The sequence below is a fragment of the Cinclus cinclus genome, chromosome 27 (genome assembly GCF_963662255.1).
Source record: "Cinclus cinclus chromosome 27, bCinCin1.1, whole genome shotgun sequence".
Taxonomy (NCBI): domain Eukaryota; kingdom Metazoa; phylum Chordata; class Aves; order Passeriformes; family Cinclidae; genus Cinclus; species Cinclus cinclus.
Genome location: NC_085072.1, coordinates 4,295,858 through 4,315,796, shown reverse-complemented (window position 1 = coordinate 4,315,796; position 19,939 = coordinate 4,295,858). Strand labels below are relative to the sequence as shown.

Below are 19,939 nucleotides of genomic sequence, written 5' to 3'. Positions count from 1 at the left end.
GCAAGGGCAGGGCCAGCACAGCTCTCACACCAAGGTGGGTCTCTGACAGCTGTGGTCAGGGGCAGTCACACGGAGCAGAACAGAGGGGTCAGTGTGCCAGCACAGGGAATCACTCCTCTGCCTCACCTCACCCTCCTGATTCCCAGTCACAGCTCCCACTGCCACACATCCTCCAGCCATACACAGGCTTGCCAAAAAGCAAGACTTGCTTTAGACTGAACCACAAGAGACAGCAATTCACACCCCACAGAAGAATTCTGATGGCTCTGGGAAACTGTCCTTCTCCACAGCAAGAGTCACAAGGGGTGGGTGTAAGTCACAGACTGTGGGATACAGAATCTGCTCTTGGTCACCTCTGTGATTCCACACTGACTTCTCACTGTCCTAAAATCACTTCCATCTGTCAGCTGCTGGCAGTCTGTAGCAAAGAGTAGGTGGTCTCCCAGTACTTCTAAGAGCATTAACTTCTCTCCCTTGCTCCAAAGTCAAGCAGAACAGATTTAAGTATTAACCCTGGCAAGGATTACTCTTCCCCAGCCCCTGCAGGGTGTCCTGTTCACATCAGCACAGAATGGCACAAGTTAAGAGGCCAGTGTTGCTCCTGAGCTTGCTGCGAAAGGAATGTAGCGTCTGCTGTCCCTCGCCAGGGCGACCACCCTCTCCCAGAAACTGGCATGAAACTCAAACCAGTATATCCTTATAAGCAAAATGGAACTGTTCAACTTTCCTGACAATGGCCCTCTCCAGTACAACCCCTTATCTGTGTGTGCTGGCCTGTTTTACACACCATCCTTTTAGGAATTACATGGGGTTAATTACACGCCCTGACAATCCCACCTGTGCTAACGTGGTGCGTTTTCCTGCTTTGTTTTCTTTGGGGGTAAAACTCAACAGCATCCTCTGAGTCCCAGCTGAAATGGTTTAAAATCAGCCAGTTGTGGCTCTGTTTGAAGTTGGCCTTCTCTGAGCAATCCATTTCCTCCCCAGCATGAAATCACAACAACTCACGCGGCCCAGAGGCTTTCTAAAACAGCAGCCATCACTGGGGGGCTACTAGCCAGGAGCACCTCAGTGCCACATAGCAGGAAAGGACCAAATCAAACCAACAGGAACCTTGTGCAGACTGAGTGGAACTTCAGAAGGGAATGAAGCAGCAGCAGGCTCACTCTGGACCATGTTTCAGTGGGAAATGTAAAGTCTGTCCCTGTCCCTTCCAAGTGACTCTTGATCTGTAGAGCATTATAAAAGGCTTTGCAGTCCTGAGATGGACCCAAGCTCTGCTAGAGGAGAGGCAGCTAAGGGGAAACTTTATCCAAGAGGACAGGCAAGTGAGCCACAAAATCCCATTTGCAAAGGATCAGAGGCTTATCCTGAGGCATCCTGCACGCCACACACCATCCTGTGCTCCAAGAGGATACACACATGCAGATGCAGATCAATACACACATGCAGTGCACCTCCAGCACTGATGACACTGCTCACAGGATGATGGCTTGAACTGCATCCAGAAGGTCAGTGAGACACCAAAAACTCCCTCTCAGAGTGTGTGGGAGTGCCTTGTCTGATCTAGCCCTGCAGTCCTGAAGCATGAAGGGGACTGGGGAGTGCTCAGCTCTGGTTTGTTCCTGGAAGTGGGCTCTTGCAGTGTGGTTGCCCAAATAATTTATTGCTGGATTTAACATGGCAATTAATGGTTAGAACTAGTGCCAAAAAGCCTTGTGTGCAGTCTAGAGCAGTTGTAACATTGCACCTGTGCTGTCTTTGCTTGGGCTGTAACCTGGGCAGTGCCAGCGTCCCGTGGTTTTACACATTAAACTGAGCTGTGTTTGGAAGCTGAGCTCAAACTGCTTGAGGGTGAACACATGAAAAACCAGCAGCAATTAACACAAATGTTTCTTTCAGCTGAAGTTATGAAATGAGGAAAACCAGGGTCAGTGGTGCAGTGGGCAGGGCTGGGGACTGGAGCCCGGGGCATCCATCCCCATTGGAGCGTGGTGTCCCCATGATAAAACACTTCCTTAGAAATCTTCAGGTCAATGCTTTAGAATAAAATGCAAAGTTTATTCAAGGAGTTCAAAGGAGGAGAAAAGCTGGAGCCCAGGAGGGAGCTGGCCCAGCAGTCAGCGCTGGGTGCTGCAGAAACCAACTGCCAGGATCTAAAGATATTAAAAAAAAAAACATCTGCTGTGTCCTCTCCTCCCCTTTGCCTTTTTATTCCTGCAAATAAAGAAAGCTTTTATCAAAGAAAGGTCAAATCACCCCATAAGATCAAACTGAAAGGATCCAAGAGGAGAACTATTTATAGTTGGATATGGGGACTACAGTAAAGTACATCACTCCCTTTCCTCCTCTTCCTCTTCAGCTCTGCCAGAAAGGCCATACAATTCTCCTGAGGTATGGAAACAGGGTGCTGAGAAAAGCAGAGCACAAAGCCCAGAACTCTCAGTGATTTGGGCTGTTTCTGATTAAAGAGAAACCCCAAGCCCAGCACAGGCAGGAGAATGCTGTAAATACAGGTCCCCAGTAAAGGTCTGCAGCCAATTTGATTTCTTTTGTTTTTTGCTGCTTTTTGATTTCTTTTCTCCCCCAATTCCCCAAAAAGCCCTTCACATCAAAGAAGGGGGTTGCTTTTACCCTGTGGTCTCTGTTCTCTAAGGATTACCCAGGTCTCACCTGCCTTTGCTGCATCTGAAGATGCTCCTGATGGCATCTGCTTAAGATAACTAAGACTGAACACTGAGGACATCAGGAAAGCTCTGAAAACAGCAAAATCTGCTCCTTTTAAACTATTCCTTGTGCTCAGTTTTCTCTTGTTCCATGATTCAGCAAGTGCTGCAGGCCTTAAATAAAGCTTCCTGCTTGTGAAAACTGCTGAATAAAGTACATGCTTCAGGTCAGAGTAAAACCCCAAAGTACCTTTAAACAGGACCACATTTGTCCTCTTGCTTTTCCATTTCTTTCTTCCCAACTGCAGTAGTAACTCTGCTCACAAAACCACCCCAGGCAAGAAGCTAAAGCAGGGCCAAGCCTAGAGAACAACGTGGTGCTTTCAGCTCAGATGATGAACTTTTGGGGCCAGTTTTTGGTCTCACTGACATGGGTTAAGGAAGCACCAGGAGAGCTCAAGGCGCTTGTGCGCAGCAGAGTCCCTTGGACCCCCTGTATTTACACACCCAACACAAAAAGCACAATGAAACACCAACAAACACTTTGGGCTTGGCCCAAAAGCACCAGGAAGTTTAAAGCAGCCCCAGATGTTTGTGTGCTTCACTCAAAGCTTTAGAGACAAAGTGTCAGGAGGGCAAGTGAGGGGCTGGAGGCGGATTCCCTCGAGTCCATTGCCCAGAGGCCACCACAGCAGGTCAGTCACACATCCCAGCTATGCACATCCATACAACCACTGGATTCCTGCAACCAAATGCGACCCTCACTTGGTATTTCCTGCTTACAGAGGGAACAAAAACAACCCAAAGGCTTTGGGCAAGGCCTCAGGGTTAGGAAGCTGCTCATGTTTTTCTGAAGTGTGAGGGAGGCACTGCTGCAGCCACCTCGCCAGCAGGCAGGGTTTGACATGGTGGGACTCCCAACAGAGCAGGGACCCCACTTCTTATGCACCCCAACCACCAGATAGTACAACAGCTTTTATAAACAAATGGCTGGCTGATGCAAGGCTGGAGAAGATTAAAGTAGAGTATTGCTAGGGCAAGGGACTCTCAGCCCCTCTTGGCAGGTTTTGCCAAGGGGAACACCTGGTCAGACTCCAGCTATTGGAGTGGCTGCAGAGGAAGCCAAAGCCACGAGCTTCCATTTCTGCATTCCTCAACTTCTTGGCCCAGATTTTAATCTGCTGTAAGAAAAGTGGGCAGATTCTCCTCAAAGTCAAAGGGGCACGAGCTCAAGTACAAGATGCCAGAATGGATAGGGAAAAGCAAGGACCATAATAAAGGCAGGACAGACAGAAGTGACCCAGCTGACATCACACAACACCACGGCCAGAACGAGAGCTGCCGAGCCCAGGCTCTGTAATCAGACCCACTTCCAGCACAGCCACTGGCCAGGGATTCCCGTGAAAATCCTCAGGTTCAGTCCACTTCGACTGACACACTGCAGCAGTCAGAGCCACACCTGGCCCTCTGCACAGAGCCAGACCTCAAGCTCCTACTTCACCAGCTCATTCTGAGTGAAGCAACAGCTCACAACAACAATTGCCAACAGCTCCAGCCTCATTGCCCAACATCTGCAGACAGTTCAACTAGTGTAAGGTCAACAGGGAGCTGTAAGAAACCAGCATTTCCACCAGTGGAGAAACACTGTGCAGCAACCAATCCTCTGATGGCCAAATGATCCCTTCTCCTACAGAAAGGAGCAGAGCCTTTTGTTCCTCAGGTGCAGTGGGTGGCCAGGAGCAGGAAACCTGCATGGGTTTGCAAAGTGACAGCAGCATGTAAAGGATCAGTTCAGGAGCTGGGAGGCAGAAGGTGAGCTCATCTGTTTCCCTGAGAACCAGTCTACCATTTCCCACCCCTCATTTCCAGGGGAGACTGTTTTGGGTCAGCACAGACCCATGATAATCACACATTTAACTCCTGGGCTTGCAGCTCACGCTAGAAAGGAACCAGACAGGGTTGGCATCACTAACAGAAATGTGACCACCCAAGCTCAAATCCCCCATTAGGAAGAGGCCAGCCCTAGCCTTATGGATGGCTCCTGGCAGTGAAAATGCATTTATTTAAACTTAATGTATGGTGGGGGGTGGCAGCGGGGACAGAAAGGCCGGGTCAGGCGGGCAGTGTGGGCTACATCAGAGAATCCCTCCAAGCAGGGGCAAATAAAGAGCTGCAGGACAGGAAAAATATAGGTCTGGTTTGAGTGCATATGTTGCTCTTTATTCTTAAAAGCATTACAGGCATTCTGCAACCTGCTCCCATTAAGGAGCATTCCCAGCTGATGACAGGCCATGGAGCAGCAGCAGCCCCACAGCACAGGCTCCAATGCTGGCTCTGACCTCAGGGCCAGAGCCAAACGAGCTTTGCTGGGAGAAGTGCAAAAATGATCGGCCATCGAGCCAGAGAAAGCCAAGCAGTGTCTCCGAGAGGGGTCCAGGAGCTCTGGGGTCTGATGTGTGTGGCAGCAAGTGCATCCCCCCTGTCCAAAGGCAGCGTGATGGCAGGGGAAGAGCAGGGAAAATGGGAAAGCAGCCACACAGCATGGACATGGGAGGGTTTGACACCAAACCTGGGCTCATTCAAGGCAGGAAAGTGACCCCCAAAAGAGGGCAGAGATTTGACAACATTTGCCAAATGCTGACAAACCTTTCACTGAGATTTACTGAACACTGATTTTGTGTCCTGTTCTCTTCTTTTGCATCTGACTAGTTTTGAGGAATAGAAGAAAAAAGAACCAAAACATTCCTGCAGAAATTCAGTGAACCGAGCAGCATTATCAATGTCATAAACCAATATCCCGGAACTGCAAACAGGAACCAGTTCACTGCTCAGGTAAACATTCCCCACTCCCCATTTGTGGCTCAGCTCCGCTCCCACAGCACTGGAGAAAATGCACTAAGTGGAAAAAATTACAATATTTAATAAATAAATAAATGAGATGCAGGGAAAATTAACAATGGTGGTAGATGGTGCAGGCTGCAGGGTTCCACTGAGGCACAATTTTTTAGAAAGATGCCACTCTTTCCCACTGGCCTTCCCTTCACTGAGCACTTCCAGAGAAATAGAAGGAAACCCTGGGAAGCCACAAATTCCTGATCAAAGCCACCAAGCAGCTGATGCTGCAGCACTGAGCTGGCTACAGCTGGCAACCTTGCACGGAGCTTTCCCTCCCCCTTCTCCTTTGTGAGATGATTTAACAAGCTGCAGAATCCCACAGGACATGTCAGCCAGCCAACAGCAATGGAGCATCATGTCTGGAGCCCAACATGTCCATCTGCACTGTTCCCTTCCCTTTCAGACTTGGAGTAAAAATGTCATCAAAAGGAACATGTGCAGAAAAAATTGTGGTAGAGCACATGCCCTCCCCCACCTGCCAGTGCCCTTGCATGGGATGGATGTGTCAATAAAGTGTTTTGGGATGGCAGAAAATGTGTCACCCTCTGCTCACTGTCAGACAATGTCAACAGGATCAGAACACCTCGAAGTTAATGTTTGTTTCCAGCACCTACAGAGATCTGATCCAATACTGGGAATTTGGGATTTCTAGCACTTTGCACTTGGAAGGGTATGAGGATGGTGATACTTTAAACATGGACACCTGGTGAAGTCTCAGACCTCTCTATATACAGAGGCAACAAACCACCCCATGTTCTCCCCATCTCAGCACTGAAAGACTTCTCAAGGTCTGCCTGCTCAGCCCAGCCAGCCATGCTCCAATGCTCCTCCGGGCCACCATGGCTTCTTCCTGGGCACTGGCCCTTCCCTTTGGGCCATGTCACCCACACTCAGTCCCCCTCAGCCTGACTGCTGCCCATCCTTTCCCAAATCCTGCTCACACCCCTCTCAGCCTGGCTGCTGCCCAGCTCTGATGCCTGAACATTAAACCACGACGTGTCTGACCTAGGGCAGATGAAAAGCAGGTAAATAGGCCAAGTCAAGCAGAGACAGAGACTCAGGAACCGAATTACTCCTTCCCTACAGCAATTAAAAAAGCAAATGCAATTATTTTGTACCAACAACTGCACACAGAGTGCACTTTTGCCTTAGGGAGACTGAAACCAGTGAGACAGAGCTTTGCACGACATGTCCCTTCCCCTGTGACATTGCCCAGATCAGTGATATGAGGACTCTGAATCGATGCTGGCACTGCAGTGCTCAATTCTGTGCACATGGGGAGACCCCAGGACATTGGGAGGGACCCCTGGACTGCAGCCCAGGACATCAGGACAGGCAGGAGAAACACGGTGCTGGAGTGAAAAGGAAATGAGTCGCTCTGATGCCAAACAGCAGAATGACAGGATGAGAGGCAAGGCCCTCGAGGAAGGGGACACGGGACTGGAGAATTCAGAGCCACAACAAAGCTTCCACTGAAGCGTTTGGAGCACACTTTACCCTTGAACACAGCCCACAGCAGCTCACCCACATGGCTCCATTTAAGCCTGCATCAATCCCAGCTCCAGCTTAACCAGGAGTCCCTGAGGGCTAAAGAAAGGCACAGCAAGGAGAGATTAACAGGCAGCAGTGTGGGACACAAACAAGGCACAAGGCACAGACATACCACTGACTCCAGAGACATTCCTTCTCGATGAGCTTTGTAATTGGGTGCCCAAAGAGCGAGTAACAGGGAAAGGAGAGAGCAAAGACAGTGAGAGGAGGAGGGCAAACAGAGAAATGACCCCATGGAGGCTCACACAGGAACATGGGGGACACACCTGAGCAGCCACAGAGCTCTGTGACCAGCTCTGCTTGTTCCTGGTGGATGGTACACAGGCAGAGAAAGCACTGACTTAGACAACAGCTACTAAGGAAAAGTTCAGGAAAAGGAGGATGGAAATCATAAAGGACATCCTTTTACTCCAGAAGCATCCTTTAAATCCAGTCTGTTAGAGAGCAGGAACTGGAGTGAATGGTCAAGGCAGGAAATTATTCCCAAATCCCGAGATAGCTCCTAGAAGTTGTCATTACTTGTCTGCGCTATCTGTACAGAGATAAAGTTAGAGCTGAAAAACATCGAGTGCTGAGAGCTGAGGGCATGAGCCAGGCAGACAGAGGGATGGAGCATGACAGGCCTGCCCCGCTCTGAGAGCCCCAGGGGAGGGCAGGGACTGCTCCCCAGGAGCTGCCAGGGGCAGCTGCTCCCACCCCTAATGCTGGAAAACATCCAGAAATGGAACAGGCAGCAAAGAGAGATATGCATATATCTCCCACATATTACATGGTGGATCTGCAGCTTCCAGTCCTGGTTTCACCCAAACGCCAGCTCTGACTCTCCCTACAATGACAAACTCAAACAGCTTTTTTTTCTCACAAGAAAAAAAGCATCCTTCTTCCGGGAACATTTACAACGTAAGATGTTCCAAACCCCATGAAATACTTCTGCCCACTTCTCTGCAAGAATAACAGCCCCAGCTCTGAGCCTTTTCTCTGTTCAATAGAGCTCTCCCAGCCAGAAGCTGCTTTCAGCAGCAGAGCCTTTCCCAGCCTGACATTTTTAATGTACAGAAGGAACATACATATGCCAGTCAGACTCCTAAATATATGCAGAATAAAACTCTCCATTACTTCAAACAGTTTCAGGGTTACTGTGATTGTCCCACCAAATAATTATATCTCAGCTGTAACAACTCACACCCATAAAACAACCAGAAGCCTCAGAGCTTTTAAACCAATTCTCTTTAGTCTTTATTTTCAGTAAAAAGAAATGTCAAGGTCACATCCTGTTTCACTCCTCCTGTGAAATAATTTCTGTTGAGATTAGAGGAAATATTTCCAAAATGCCAAATTCAGCACAAATTCCACACATCCTCCAAGTTCCATTTTCAGCTGTTCTGACCCAGAGAAGATGAGCCACAGGAGCTCAGACACAGCTTCACAGCCTGCACCAGGCTGAAAGGAGCTATGAAGGGGCACAGGGACAATGCAGTAACTGAAATCATGCAAAGGTGGTTACTAACAGCACTCCAGGACAGCCACAAGTCATCCATGGGGACCATGGGATGAATTGAGGTCAAACATCCCTTACAGGGCAGGCAACTCTATCAAAGTCCTCACCATGAGAGAAACCATGGGCTTAAGAAATCCCTAGGAAAAAACCAACACAAGTCCACAGGACACAGTCCCTTATTTAAATCATCTGATGGATTTCACTGTCCTTGTAACAGAACCAAGACAACGGCTGAAGGCTTTGAAGTCTTCAGAGATTAAGGCTTTTTCCTAATCCTGTTCCTGATTCCTAAAAAAATTGTGCTGATTCCTGAAACTGAGAGCAGTGAGGAAGAGCCTGTGGAGCCCACCTAGGTCCCTGCATGGGGGTGCTTCAAACCTCAGCAGGCACCCAGCCTCTGGAATCAGATTCTGTTCTAAAATCAGGCACTTTGTAATGCCAAACTTGAGTGGATTTCTCAGTGTCTAATTAGGATGAGGCAGAAGTCAATTCACCTCATTTCCAACCCACTTCAATAATAGATTTGAAAGACCACCTATGACATCTTCAGCCCTCCTCATCTCAGGAGTCTGCACAACAGCAGGCAATGGGATTAGATAATAATCTAATGAGATAATGTATTTACATTATATTTATGGCACTCGCTCTCAGACAGGGGTTTGTTCTTGGGTCCTCAGTACGTGGCACTACAGACACTTCCTTCCAACTGGAAAAAGCTTGAGGTTTATTTTTAAATCTAATTTACCTTTAAAAGAAACCATGTATTTAAGTAACAAGGGAGAGTTTGAATGTACCTGGGCTTATCAAACCTAAAAACCAATTCTAGCTCAACTTTCCTTCAGCTGAGTAACTCAGGCTCCTGCAGAGTGTCCAGTAAAGCCATGTACACACACTCCTCCTCCTGTAATTCTCTCAGCACCCTATGTCAGATGCATACCCTGATTTTCACCTGAAACCCTCAATAGCCACATGTCAGCAAGCCAAGCATGTACACATGGTCCCTGCAGCTTCTCAAACATTTAACCAGCTCACCCTCACTAATCCTGGGGAAACAGCCACCTTAACATCCTGCATGTGCCAGAACCAGCTAAAATCCTTGGCTTAGGAAAAAGTAAAAACCACACAAATCTACACACTGCCGAGATAGAAATAGTTCCAAACTTAAGCCCCTTATCCAGCAGCCTGGAGGCCCAACTGAATTTTCTTCCAGGATACAAACATCTGCATGAATCCCTGCCAAGCATCCAACACCACATTCAGTTACAGTTAAAGGGCAATCGAAAAAAGTTGAACTCAAACCTGATTCATCCAAACTTCTCAAAACTGAGTATTTCTCATTGAGTTACGGCACCAGGACAAAGTAATTTTGGATTCGGATCTAGAAAAGTGCATGTGATGTGATGGATACCCCGGTACCATGTGGTGTTAATGCCCTGCCTGACCCAGGACAGGGCACTTCCCCACCCATGAGGGTGCAGGAGCACAGCCTTTTGGAGGTAGGACGTAAAGAGCTCTTAAGCTCTCTAGGTTTTGTGAAGAAGAGGGCACATTCACAGACTCCAGCTCAAATTTCATTCCAAAGGCAGCTCACACCTTCCTGCCCTGTCTTTATTTGAGCCTTTGCCCCCTCCCCAGCCCCCGGGCTCTCTGGACAGCCAGCCCAGGTGCAGCGACATTTCCAGCTCTGTTTTCCTCCCTCCTGCAGACAGCAGCTGTGTTCACTTTGCCAGTCGGTTGCTATAGAAACAAATCAATCCTCAATAGTTTTATTTTTACCAGTTTCTGTGAAATAGGATTTATCTCATTTCCATGACTAAGCTGTACTCTGGAGCGAGCTCTTTGGGACAGTGACAGTGCCAGCTCAGCATCGGGCAGTGACAAGAGGAAACAGCCATCACTCGTGTTCAGAGGCACCTTCTCATCTCAAAAACACTTCACCTTGAAAGGATTCCACAGCCAGAGCACTACAGCATCCACAACTGCATCTGAGGAGGGGAGCAGAGCAGGAGGGGATAGCCCAGCCCGGAAAGGTGATGGGCTCACACAGAGTGCAGGTGTCAGCACATGTCCTCTGCTGAGAGCCAGCCTGGCAGTCCCTTGGGCACTGCCACAGGAGTGGCTCAGCCTCCAGGAACTGCCTGTCCTTTGTCCCGGGGCAGCTGAGAGGGGCTTTCCTTCTGGTCTGGCCTGACATGAATGCATTTCCTCCATTCTGTATTACCTGTACTCTGTGTCACACCTTTCACCTATGCCTTTTCTATCCTGTTTGTTTGTCCTTCAGTCTCACTGAAATCATGCATTACCTCACAAAAATCCAGCTGGATGAACACTGTTACTTGGCTCAGCTGCTCCCAATACACCAAATACTGTTCCAACCATTCATCTCCAGAAAGTTTTGCTTCCTGCCAAAGGGCCTTCCACAGCTGCAGGGGACCTGTGGCACCGAGTGGAGCAGCTCCATTTCACCAACACTCATTGCTGGGCACGACCTGCTGTGTGCAGGGAGCAGAAGGGAAGGGGAGACGCTGCTCCTCCTGCATTTCCCTCCTGCTGGATCCAGGAACTGTGCAGCCTCGGGAGACAGGAGTTTGTTAGCCCTGCCAGCTGCAGTGTTTCCCCTGGCACAGCCAAACCTCGAGAAGATGAGCTGGGGATGGCTGGGCCTCTCATTCCAGCCAGGCCAAGCCGGAATCTTTACACTGTAAAGTGCACAAACTCATCTGTCAAACACTCAGCATCCAGCTGAGCTCTGCATCACTCCAGCTTTCAGAACACAGAGTGCTCCGGCTGTGCTCAGGTCTGCAGTGATATTTCACTTTCAAGACACAAGTGGAGGCCACGAGGCTGTGGAAATGTCAGGATCTCATCACTCAAGTACTCCAGGTTTGGTGATAGGCATAGCTGAGTTTTGTTCCCAAAATTTCTCACGCAGCTCAATGGCAGGATAAGAACTCAGGGTATACAAAACAAAAAACCATCAGGGAACCTCACAAACATCCCCTCAGGACACTCGAGTCTCACAAGCACCTGAGCACAAACAGCCCAGGCTTTGTACAGCTGTCCAGGATCCTCCAGCCTGTGCTGGAGCCAGGCATGGCATGGCATAGCAAATAAGAAAACGCATATAGTGGATGTGTTTTGCTGCTCCTTCCATGAGAGAACAGAACACAAACCTTAGGTGAGCCCTGCAAATGCTCCTGGGAAGGTGTGTAACCTGGCAACTGGAAAAACACCTGGAAGCCTCATGCCTGGGCTCTGCTCCAGCCCCCGCCACCGTGGGACACTGTGACTGTTCACATCTTATACCAACAGTAGCAGTAGCTGCCTTGGTTCCAACATCCTCAGCATCCTCAACACAATGGAACACACCTGATGCTCCTCACCTGACACCAGGATGCCCATGACACTCCTGATACCACATCTTAGCTCACAGCAGCTCCCTGATGGACCATTTGAGGTAACCTGCATGAGCACATGAATATTTCCAAAAGTAACCTGGCACTCCAAAACATTCTCAAAGCAAGGCAAAAACTGAGCTTGTTTTCTCACCCTCTGTCTGACACATTGACATTCCCAAGACAGCGAGTCCCAGAGCACCAGAGGACTCAGCATGTGGATAAAGACTGATGGGAAGCCAATACCTGGAAGAATGTTCAGCCCACCCAACACTCACGTGTGCAGAGCCTTCCATTTCCAATCCCTGTGTCTGCCAACCAAACCCTGGAAACCTGGAGCTGCCCACAGCCCCTTGGGAAGGGAGTGAGACAGGGCTATGTCAAGAGGGTTTCACAGGAAGGAACCCATCCACCCATCAATTCCCACGTGTCCAAGAAAGCCCCAGGTGCTGTGAAACCACAAGTCCTGCTTTGCCCACTGGCTTGGGCAAGTGGAGCAGGGCAGGGCTAATGCCACTGCTCTGGGGTCCCTGAGTGAGGAGAACCCGGTGCTCCTGACCCAGCCCTGAACACGGAACTGTGCCGAGCAAAGCACGCAAACAAAAACTTTCCAAAACTGCATCACAAGATCACAGAGAGACAAAACACTACAGAGTCACAGCCAGAAACTGCAGCCTTTGAATTCTTAAAGAAGTACTTAGGAAACAATTCCCAGCCAAGAGCCAGTGCACACCTGTGCCTGTGGCACAAGCACCTTCAGCAATCCCTATGCTCAGGTGTATAATTAAAGAGGGATCCGTCCCACTGCGCCCTGTGCACAAGAGGGTGTGGAAAGAAGAAGGTTTAAAATGGGTGAGATGATTAATCACAGCAGCAGGACGAGGGGAAGACCCAGCATTGCCCTGTTCCGTGGGAATGCAGCAGGAGCAGCTCCCTTGTGATGGGGAAGGGGAAGAGAGGGAAGCACCTTGTTTGCACAGCCCTGGAAGCTGGACCTTGGATCCTCCCTGCTGCTCCTGCTGCTGTCTCTGCCGGAGACTGCAGGACTCCGTGCTTGCCCACAAGGCTGGGGACACATGGAGGGACAGACACCCCAACCCTGACCTCAGACAGGGCAATCCCCTCCCTCCCTGGCAACAGCCCTAGGGAATGGCAGCAGACAGGCACAGTCAGAGCCTCACCTCCCAGGAGTACACAGGGCACTATCAAATCCCTGCTGTAAACCATCAGCCGCACCAGAACAAATACCAAACCCCACTTTCCTAAAATAGAACTCATTTTTCTGACTCCTAACCACCCTTGGGCTGTTGGAAGCCACCTCAAGTGTTCTGCCATCCCACCACGTTATTCTCTAAACCAGCCTGACCCCTCACCAGCAGCAACGGCTGAAACTGGGCTGGAACAAGGGGCTGTGGCTTCTGTGGAGCAGCACGGCCCTTCCCACAACAGATGTGCACCCAAACTCCTCATTCCCAGCAGAAGTATCTCCTTGCTACACTCCCTGGGGACTGCATAGCCCATCTGGGGCTCAGCAGCATCCTCAGTTTCTCCCTCTGGCAACACAGACCCAGACTTTTCACAGTAATAGATGAAAATAAAAAGCTGCTTCTGCAGATTTGGCTTTAACACAGCCCATCCCTCATTGCTCCTGGCAAAACCTCCTGAATGCAGCCTGATAGCTCAGCCACATACTGTTCTGTTGTTTCCTGCCTTTAACTTCACAGTGAACCACTAAAAAAAAAAATACAATACATCAAATTCTGCAGCCTCGATGCAGAACTGGCTCATAACCCCAAGAAACCTCAAGGATTCACAGACCAACTCCGATTTCTGGATTTGCTGTTGCTCACAAGCCTTAAGCTGTGCATGCACAGAGTGGGTTTTCTCTCTGGCTGCTCCCTGCTCCTCATACAGTGCTACTGCCTGTGCCACGATTCATGGCTGGATCTGAGAAAGCTGAGCCTGGCTGAGGAGCCAGGATCTGCTCCTGACTGCTGGGCCGGGCCTCCAGCAGCTCCCCAGGCCCTGGCAGATCCCAGAGGCTGCATGGATGCCAGCAGGGAGCCGAGCCTCCCAAACCCTGGCAGCCGTCACCTCTTTGTGAGCCCACCATCTGCTCTGGCAAATCCACACTCCCATTTTCCCCCTCCTGCATCCTTCTCATTCCCCCAGCCCGCTGTCAGCATTCCCATCAGCTTCCCACAGAATTTATTCTCCTTCCCAATGTCCTGAGTGTTACACCCTGGCACATTCACCCCTTGAGAGAGACTTGAATTGTTTTTGAAGTTCCTCCTCCTGTGGTTGATGCCACTCCATCCCATCCTGTTTCCTGCTCACCTGCAGCCATAGGTGATTGGAGTCTGTGCTGCCTCCACACCCAGCAGGCCCTGCTCAGCCTGGGAAGGAGCAGTGCAGCCCAGACCATGACAAAGTTCACATTTAACTGATAACAGACTGATGGCAGTCCAGGTTACCTGATAAAACACCACATTCCAAGGAAATTACTTCCAGGGGCATCTTCTACTACTTCATGGAGCAGCACTTGCTCTCCTTGGAAGAAAAATGCCCAAACCAATGAATGCCAGTTCAGAGCAGGTGCCAGTTCAGCACATGCCAGGTGTAATGTGGGAATTCCAGGGAATGCCTGGTTTGTATCCAAGCCAAAATTGTATCTTTAAGGCACCTGAAATGCAGAATTGACAGAAAAAGCTGCAACAGGCACCTTAGGAGAGAAGTGCCTTGGGAACAGGTTGTCCAAACAGTAGGACTTAAAAAATAAATAAAATAGGGACCTGAAATCAGGTGGAGAAAAGAACAAAGGTGCCAGCCCAGCAAAGTGTTTATGATCCTGTTCTGGGAATGAGCTCTGGGGGTGGAGAGTAGCTCAGCAGTTCCCCTGGCAGGAGAGATCCTTACAGACACAAGAAGCCTCATCAGGACATGGGATCAGCTTGAGCAGGCCAGGGGCTGCCCCAGGAAGGGAAGGTAAGGAACACACAGCCCTGACTGAGGTCAGGCTTCTCCCCACAACCAAGGAAGGCAAAACCCTACATTAGAAAAGTTCCTATGTTCTAGCACTGGAAAAGGTGAGGCTTTCTCCACCCTAAAGTTCATCTGTCTGGTCCCTACAGCCTGTCCCAGGCTGTTTCCTGCACCCTCTGATCTCTCTTTGCAGGGACACTCAGCAGCTCGTCAAAAGTGCCTCACCTGGAGGAGTCTCTTTACAGAGCCAGAGCCCAGGAAGTGGTCAGGAGGTGGGAAGCAGTCACAAAGCCCCTAAATGGCAGCAGGTGGCACACAGGACACGTTGCCATGTCCCACAATGTGCAGCCAGACCTGGAACCGGTGTCAAAAGCACAAATCCCAGCTGTACAGGGAGAAACAGGTTCAGGGTCTGGGACTTGGGCAGGGGAAAGGGGTAGTTCCAGTGTCACCAGCAGGTACATCCAACAGCCATGGGTGTGAACACAGAATATGAGTGACAGCTGTGGCAGCGCAGGGAGCCACCTTTACATATGAGAAACACAGTAAAGGTCAGAGCCAAAGGGATTGCCTCTCACTCTGGCACCATGGGCACTGGCCCAGGAAAAGGCAGGGAAAAGGCACCATCGTGCCCAGGTGCTGTCAGGCAGTGGCAGATCTGGTTCAGCTCACAGGGTGTTCAGCTGCACCTATCTGAGCCCCCTGTGGGCACATCCATCCCACTCAAACAAGGGCTCAGGCTGTTTAATATATCAAAAGAGAACAAAGCTCAACCCAAGGGTAGATTTACGTTTCAGAAAGGCGAACGTGTGCCCCAGGGCAGGGTGAGCTCTCACATGTCTGCAGGCCTCTGCCACCAACACAACCTGCAGATATCCAACAGGGTTACATGAAAGTTAAAACAAACCAAATTCGGTCAAAAAGGGGCAAGTTATACCCCTCTGAACAGTCAGATTGCATAGCAACAGAGTCACATGGCACCGGACACAAATCTCCTCCACAAATCCCAATACAAACCAATTGCTCAGAGACTCAGAGACTCTGGAGCATTCCCAGCGGAGGCCGAGGTGGCCCAAAGCTGTGGCTCCGGAAGCACAGCACCAAGAGGTGATGCCAAAAAATGGGGGAAAAAAAACCAAACAGCTAACAAGGGTCCGAGAGCTTCAAACAGCAAATTCCACAGCGTGGGGCTGGGGACGAGCCGACCCCAAACCCAGCAAAGTGTCACCACCAGCCGCGACAATGCCAGCGCAGGGCCCCGGACACCTGTCCCGGGAAAGCAATCCCGCAGCTCTCCCACCGCGGGAACCTGCCCCGGCCACGGAGCCCTGCAGACACACCACAGCTGGCCAGCGACAGCGGTCAGCATCTGCACAGCAGCGCTTTGATGGCAGGGGGACAGGCCACCCGCGGGCAGCACCCAGCCCTGGCAGTGCCGGCTCCAGCCAGCCTGAAAGTCACTGCCCTCTCCTGTCCTCTCCCACCAGCCCCTGGCTGCTCGGGTGGGCACACCAGCCCCAGGAGGGAGCTCCGCCGCAGCTCCTTCTGGCACAGACCCCTCGCATCTCTGGCCCCACCAAACTCTCAGGGGTGCCCAGCTCACACGCCACTCCCAGCCCGCTGCAATTTCTCATCCCACCCCCTCGATTCCTACCCGGGGAGCCTCCGGCTCCGGGCTACCCCCCCGGGAGACAGACCGGGGACAGACCGCCGGCCTCCCGCGCAGCGCTGCAGCCCCAGGACCCCGGCATCCCTTTGTCCCACAGCCCTCTCGCTGCACTCCATGAGCGCATCCAACCCCTGCAGCTATCTCTAGCCCCGTTCCCCTCCAGCCCCCAGCCCCATGCACGCGAGCCACAGCTCCTGTTCAATTCCTGTCCCGCAGCCCCACAACCAACTCCCGGTCCGCGGGGAGCTCTCACCTCAGCTCAAATCCCTCGGTCCCCGCCCCCGGGGCCGCGCTCACCTGAGCAAGCTGGACAGCGGGTGCCCCACACCGACACTCCCGCCGCTACCGCCACCGCCTGCCCCCGCAGAGCCGCCGCCGCTGCCGCCACCACCACCAGAGCCGCCGAAGCCGGAGCTGAGGCGCTTCCCCGAGAGCAGCTTCTCCACGGCCGGGAGGTTCCCGGTGCGCGCGGCCTCCAGCAGCTCCTGCTCCTTCCCCATGGCCGGCGCGGCCCGGGCGCCCGCGCGACTTCCGGGGCGGGGCCGCGTCGGGGGAGGAGCACGAGGGGGCGTGGTATACAGGGCGTGGTACGGGCGTGACACGGGGACGTGCGGGAAAGGGGCGGGGCCTACAGGAAACCCCGCCCCTCGAGCGCTACCCGTGGCGCCTCAGCCACGCTCGTTTTGGGCGGGTCTAGGGAGGTTTCACCTGCGGGGTCCGGGCAGTGGGGCTGCTCTTACCCCGTGTCCCGGCAGGGTCCGGGTGTGGGGAGGGCAGCTCAGAGCGGGTCCGGTGTGCAGGGCCCCGGGCTCAGCCCCGCTGAGCCCCCTCCTCCACAACTCCGCTGCCATGACGACAAGTCTGGCATGCCCTCGCGGCTCCCGTAGCTGTGCGTCATCAGGAGGCGCCGTTGGCATGGCGATATACTCCGCCCCCATGGCAGCACCCGTGGAATGCGTCATTAGGCTGCGCTGCCGAGACGCTGTTGCTATGGCAACATACACCGCCCGCCGGCGTACTGCTCTCCGTCGTTCGTCATCAGGCGGTGTCGCCGCAGCTTCGTTGCCATGACTATAGACTCCACCGCCCCCCAGCGTCGCCGATAAATGTGCGCCGTCACGAGACGCCAAGCGTCACCGTTCCCGTGGCGATAGGCTCCGCCTCCTCGCGGCGCCCGCAGTGTTTTGTCATCAGGAGGCGTCGCGGGCGCGGCTATGGCGGACCCGGCCCGAGAGGCGCTCAGTGCCGCCGCTGCCCCGGAGCCGCCTCCTGCAGGCTCGTCCCCGCCCGCCACCGGCGATGGGGCGGCGGCCGCAGGAGACGCGGCAGCCGCAGAGGGAGCGGGAGAAGGCGAGGTGGGGGAGGCTGGCGGTGGCAGCGAGCTCAAGGCGGAGGTGGCGGACGGGGAGGTGAGGCGGGAGCGAGAGCGGGGCCGGGCCGCGCCGCGGGGCCGCAGAACGAGCGCTGCCCTCTCGCCCAGGTGAGGAGCGCGGACGGGGACGCGGAGGACCCGGGGCTGCAGGCATGCGCGGCCCGGAAGGTGAAGCTGGAGCTGAAGGAGCGGAAGGAGAAAAAGCAGAAAGTGGACGAGGACGAGATCCAGAAGATGCAGTGAGTGCCGGCGCAGCGGTGCCTGGGAGTTCGGGAATCGTGTCCCCCGGTCCCGAGCCCACCGTCCCCGGTGCCGCAGCCTGTCCCAGCTTCCCCCTCGCACCCCGCGTTGCAGCCCAGCGCTCCTCTCCTGCCGGCGCTGGGTGGTACCGCGGGACGGCATTCACACGGCTGTCAATGATCGCTCTCCCCCGCAGGATCCTGGTCTCCTCCTTTTCCGAGGAGCAGCTGAACCGGTACGAGATGTATCGCCGCTCTGCCTTCCCCAAGGCTGCCATCAAACGGGTACGAGAGGGAGGAGCAAGAGTGCGAGTGGGGTGGGTTGGGTGCTCCCTGGGACCCTTCTGGCGTTGTGCCCACCCCCATGGCTCAACCTGTTTGAGACAACTGAGCCGGATTGATTCCAAGCTCAAACCCCCATACCAGGACCTGGTGCTGCGGCTCAGGCTCTGCCCCGAGCACCCCCGAGGGACTGGGTGGGGCTAAGGGGTCACAGCAGGCGGGGCTCTGACTGTCCCTGCCTGTCCCGTCTCTGTCCCAGCTCATCCAGTCCATCACCGGCACCTCCGTGTCCCAGAATGTCGTCATTGCCATGTCAGGCATCTCCAAGGTGTTTGTTGGGGAGGTGGTGGAGGAAGGTGAGTGATACCTGCTGAGTGACAATGGAAGAACCTGGGGTAAATTCCCTGCTTGGAGCAGGATGTGGAATAGGACCAGGTTTTCCACGGTTCTCCCGGCAGCAGCTCTGGCTCAGAGCAGGGCCCTGTGAAGCCCCTCTGATCCCACCAGTGTTGCTGTTTCTCCTCAGGCAGAGAACTTGGGATGGCAGCTCTATCCCTCAGCCCCACAGCAGCTGCATAATTAAGATCTCATTAGTGCTACAGGGACAGAGGAGTTACTTAAGCTTCTAGACCTGCCCCAGTCTTCCTTCATGGGATGTGCTCGGATCAATTTAGGACAGGGGCTGGGAGCTGTTCCTGCTCAGCTGTTAGGGGGATCCTAGCACACCCAGTCCCCAGGACTCCAGAGCAGAGGCTTTGAGCTCATCCATTCCCTGGATCCAGCATCTCCACAGTGCCCGAGTGCTTTTTGTCCTGGTTGCTGCCCTGGGACTCCTGTCAGGGAGGAGCTCATGGAGCAGGTTCATTTACAGCCCTGAGATGCAAACCCCAAACACAAATGCTACCTGTTCCTTTCAAAGTGCAGGGAAGCAGCAGCAGGGGATGGGCAGAGATCAGCTGCCCCTGCCACGACCTCTCTCTGTTTTTCCAGCTCTGGATGTGTGTGAAAAGTGGGGGGAGCTTCCCCCCCTACAGCCCAAGCACATGAGGGAGGCCGTCCGGAGGCTGAAGGCACGTGGGCAAATCCCCAACTCCAAGTACAAAAAGATCATCTTCCACTGAGGGAGACTGAAATGAGCTTCCTGAAGGACCTTCCCATGTGGACTCTTCCTTAAGGCCCCTGTGGGGTGGCCTGTGAGACCTTAAGGATGTTCCTGCTGTCCCTACCCACACTGGGCAGAGCCTGGATGCACCCCTGACCTGGACTTGGGGTCTCAAGACAGCAGGGAGAGGAACATCCAAGAGCTGCAGAGCAGAGGTGTTGCTTTTTTTTTTTTTTTTTTGTACATTAAACTTATTATAGTGTTCATTAACCTGACTGGGATCTGCTC

The 19,939-nt window shown here is 52.7% G+C and overlaps 2 protein-coding genes across 3 annotated transcripts in view; one reads left to right on the top strand and one right to left on the bottom strand.

Annotated features, from left to right (window-relative positions):
* ANKS1A (ankyrin repeat and sterile alpha motif domain containing 1A) overlaps window positions 1-17,156 on the bottom strand; it is a 76,977-nt gene extending 59,821 nt beyond the window's left edge. For both annotated transcript variants that reach the window (XM_062509699.1, XM_062509700.1), the window contains exon 1: window positions 16,954-17,156. In XM_062509699.1, coding sequence (XP_062365683.1) covers window positions 16,954-17,156 — 203 coding nt within the window. The remainder of the gene's footprint in view (window positions 1-16,953) is intronic.
* Window positions 17,157-17,870: 714 nt separating this feature from the next.
* TAF11 (TATA-box binding protein associated factor 11) lies at window positions 17,871-19,917 on the top strand. The gene is made up of 5 exons (XM_062509472.1): window positions 17,871-18,065; window positions 18,137-18,267; window positions 18,465-18,552; window positions 18,809-18,905; window positions 19,540-19,917. The coding sequence occupies exons 1-5, from the start codon at window positions 17,871-17,873 to the stop codon at window positions 19,668-19,670; spliced, it is 642 nt and encodes a 213-aa protein (XP_062365456.1). The 3' UTR covers window positions 19,671-19,917.
* Window positions 19,918-19,939: the final 22 nt, after the last annotated feature.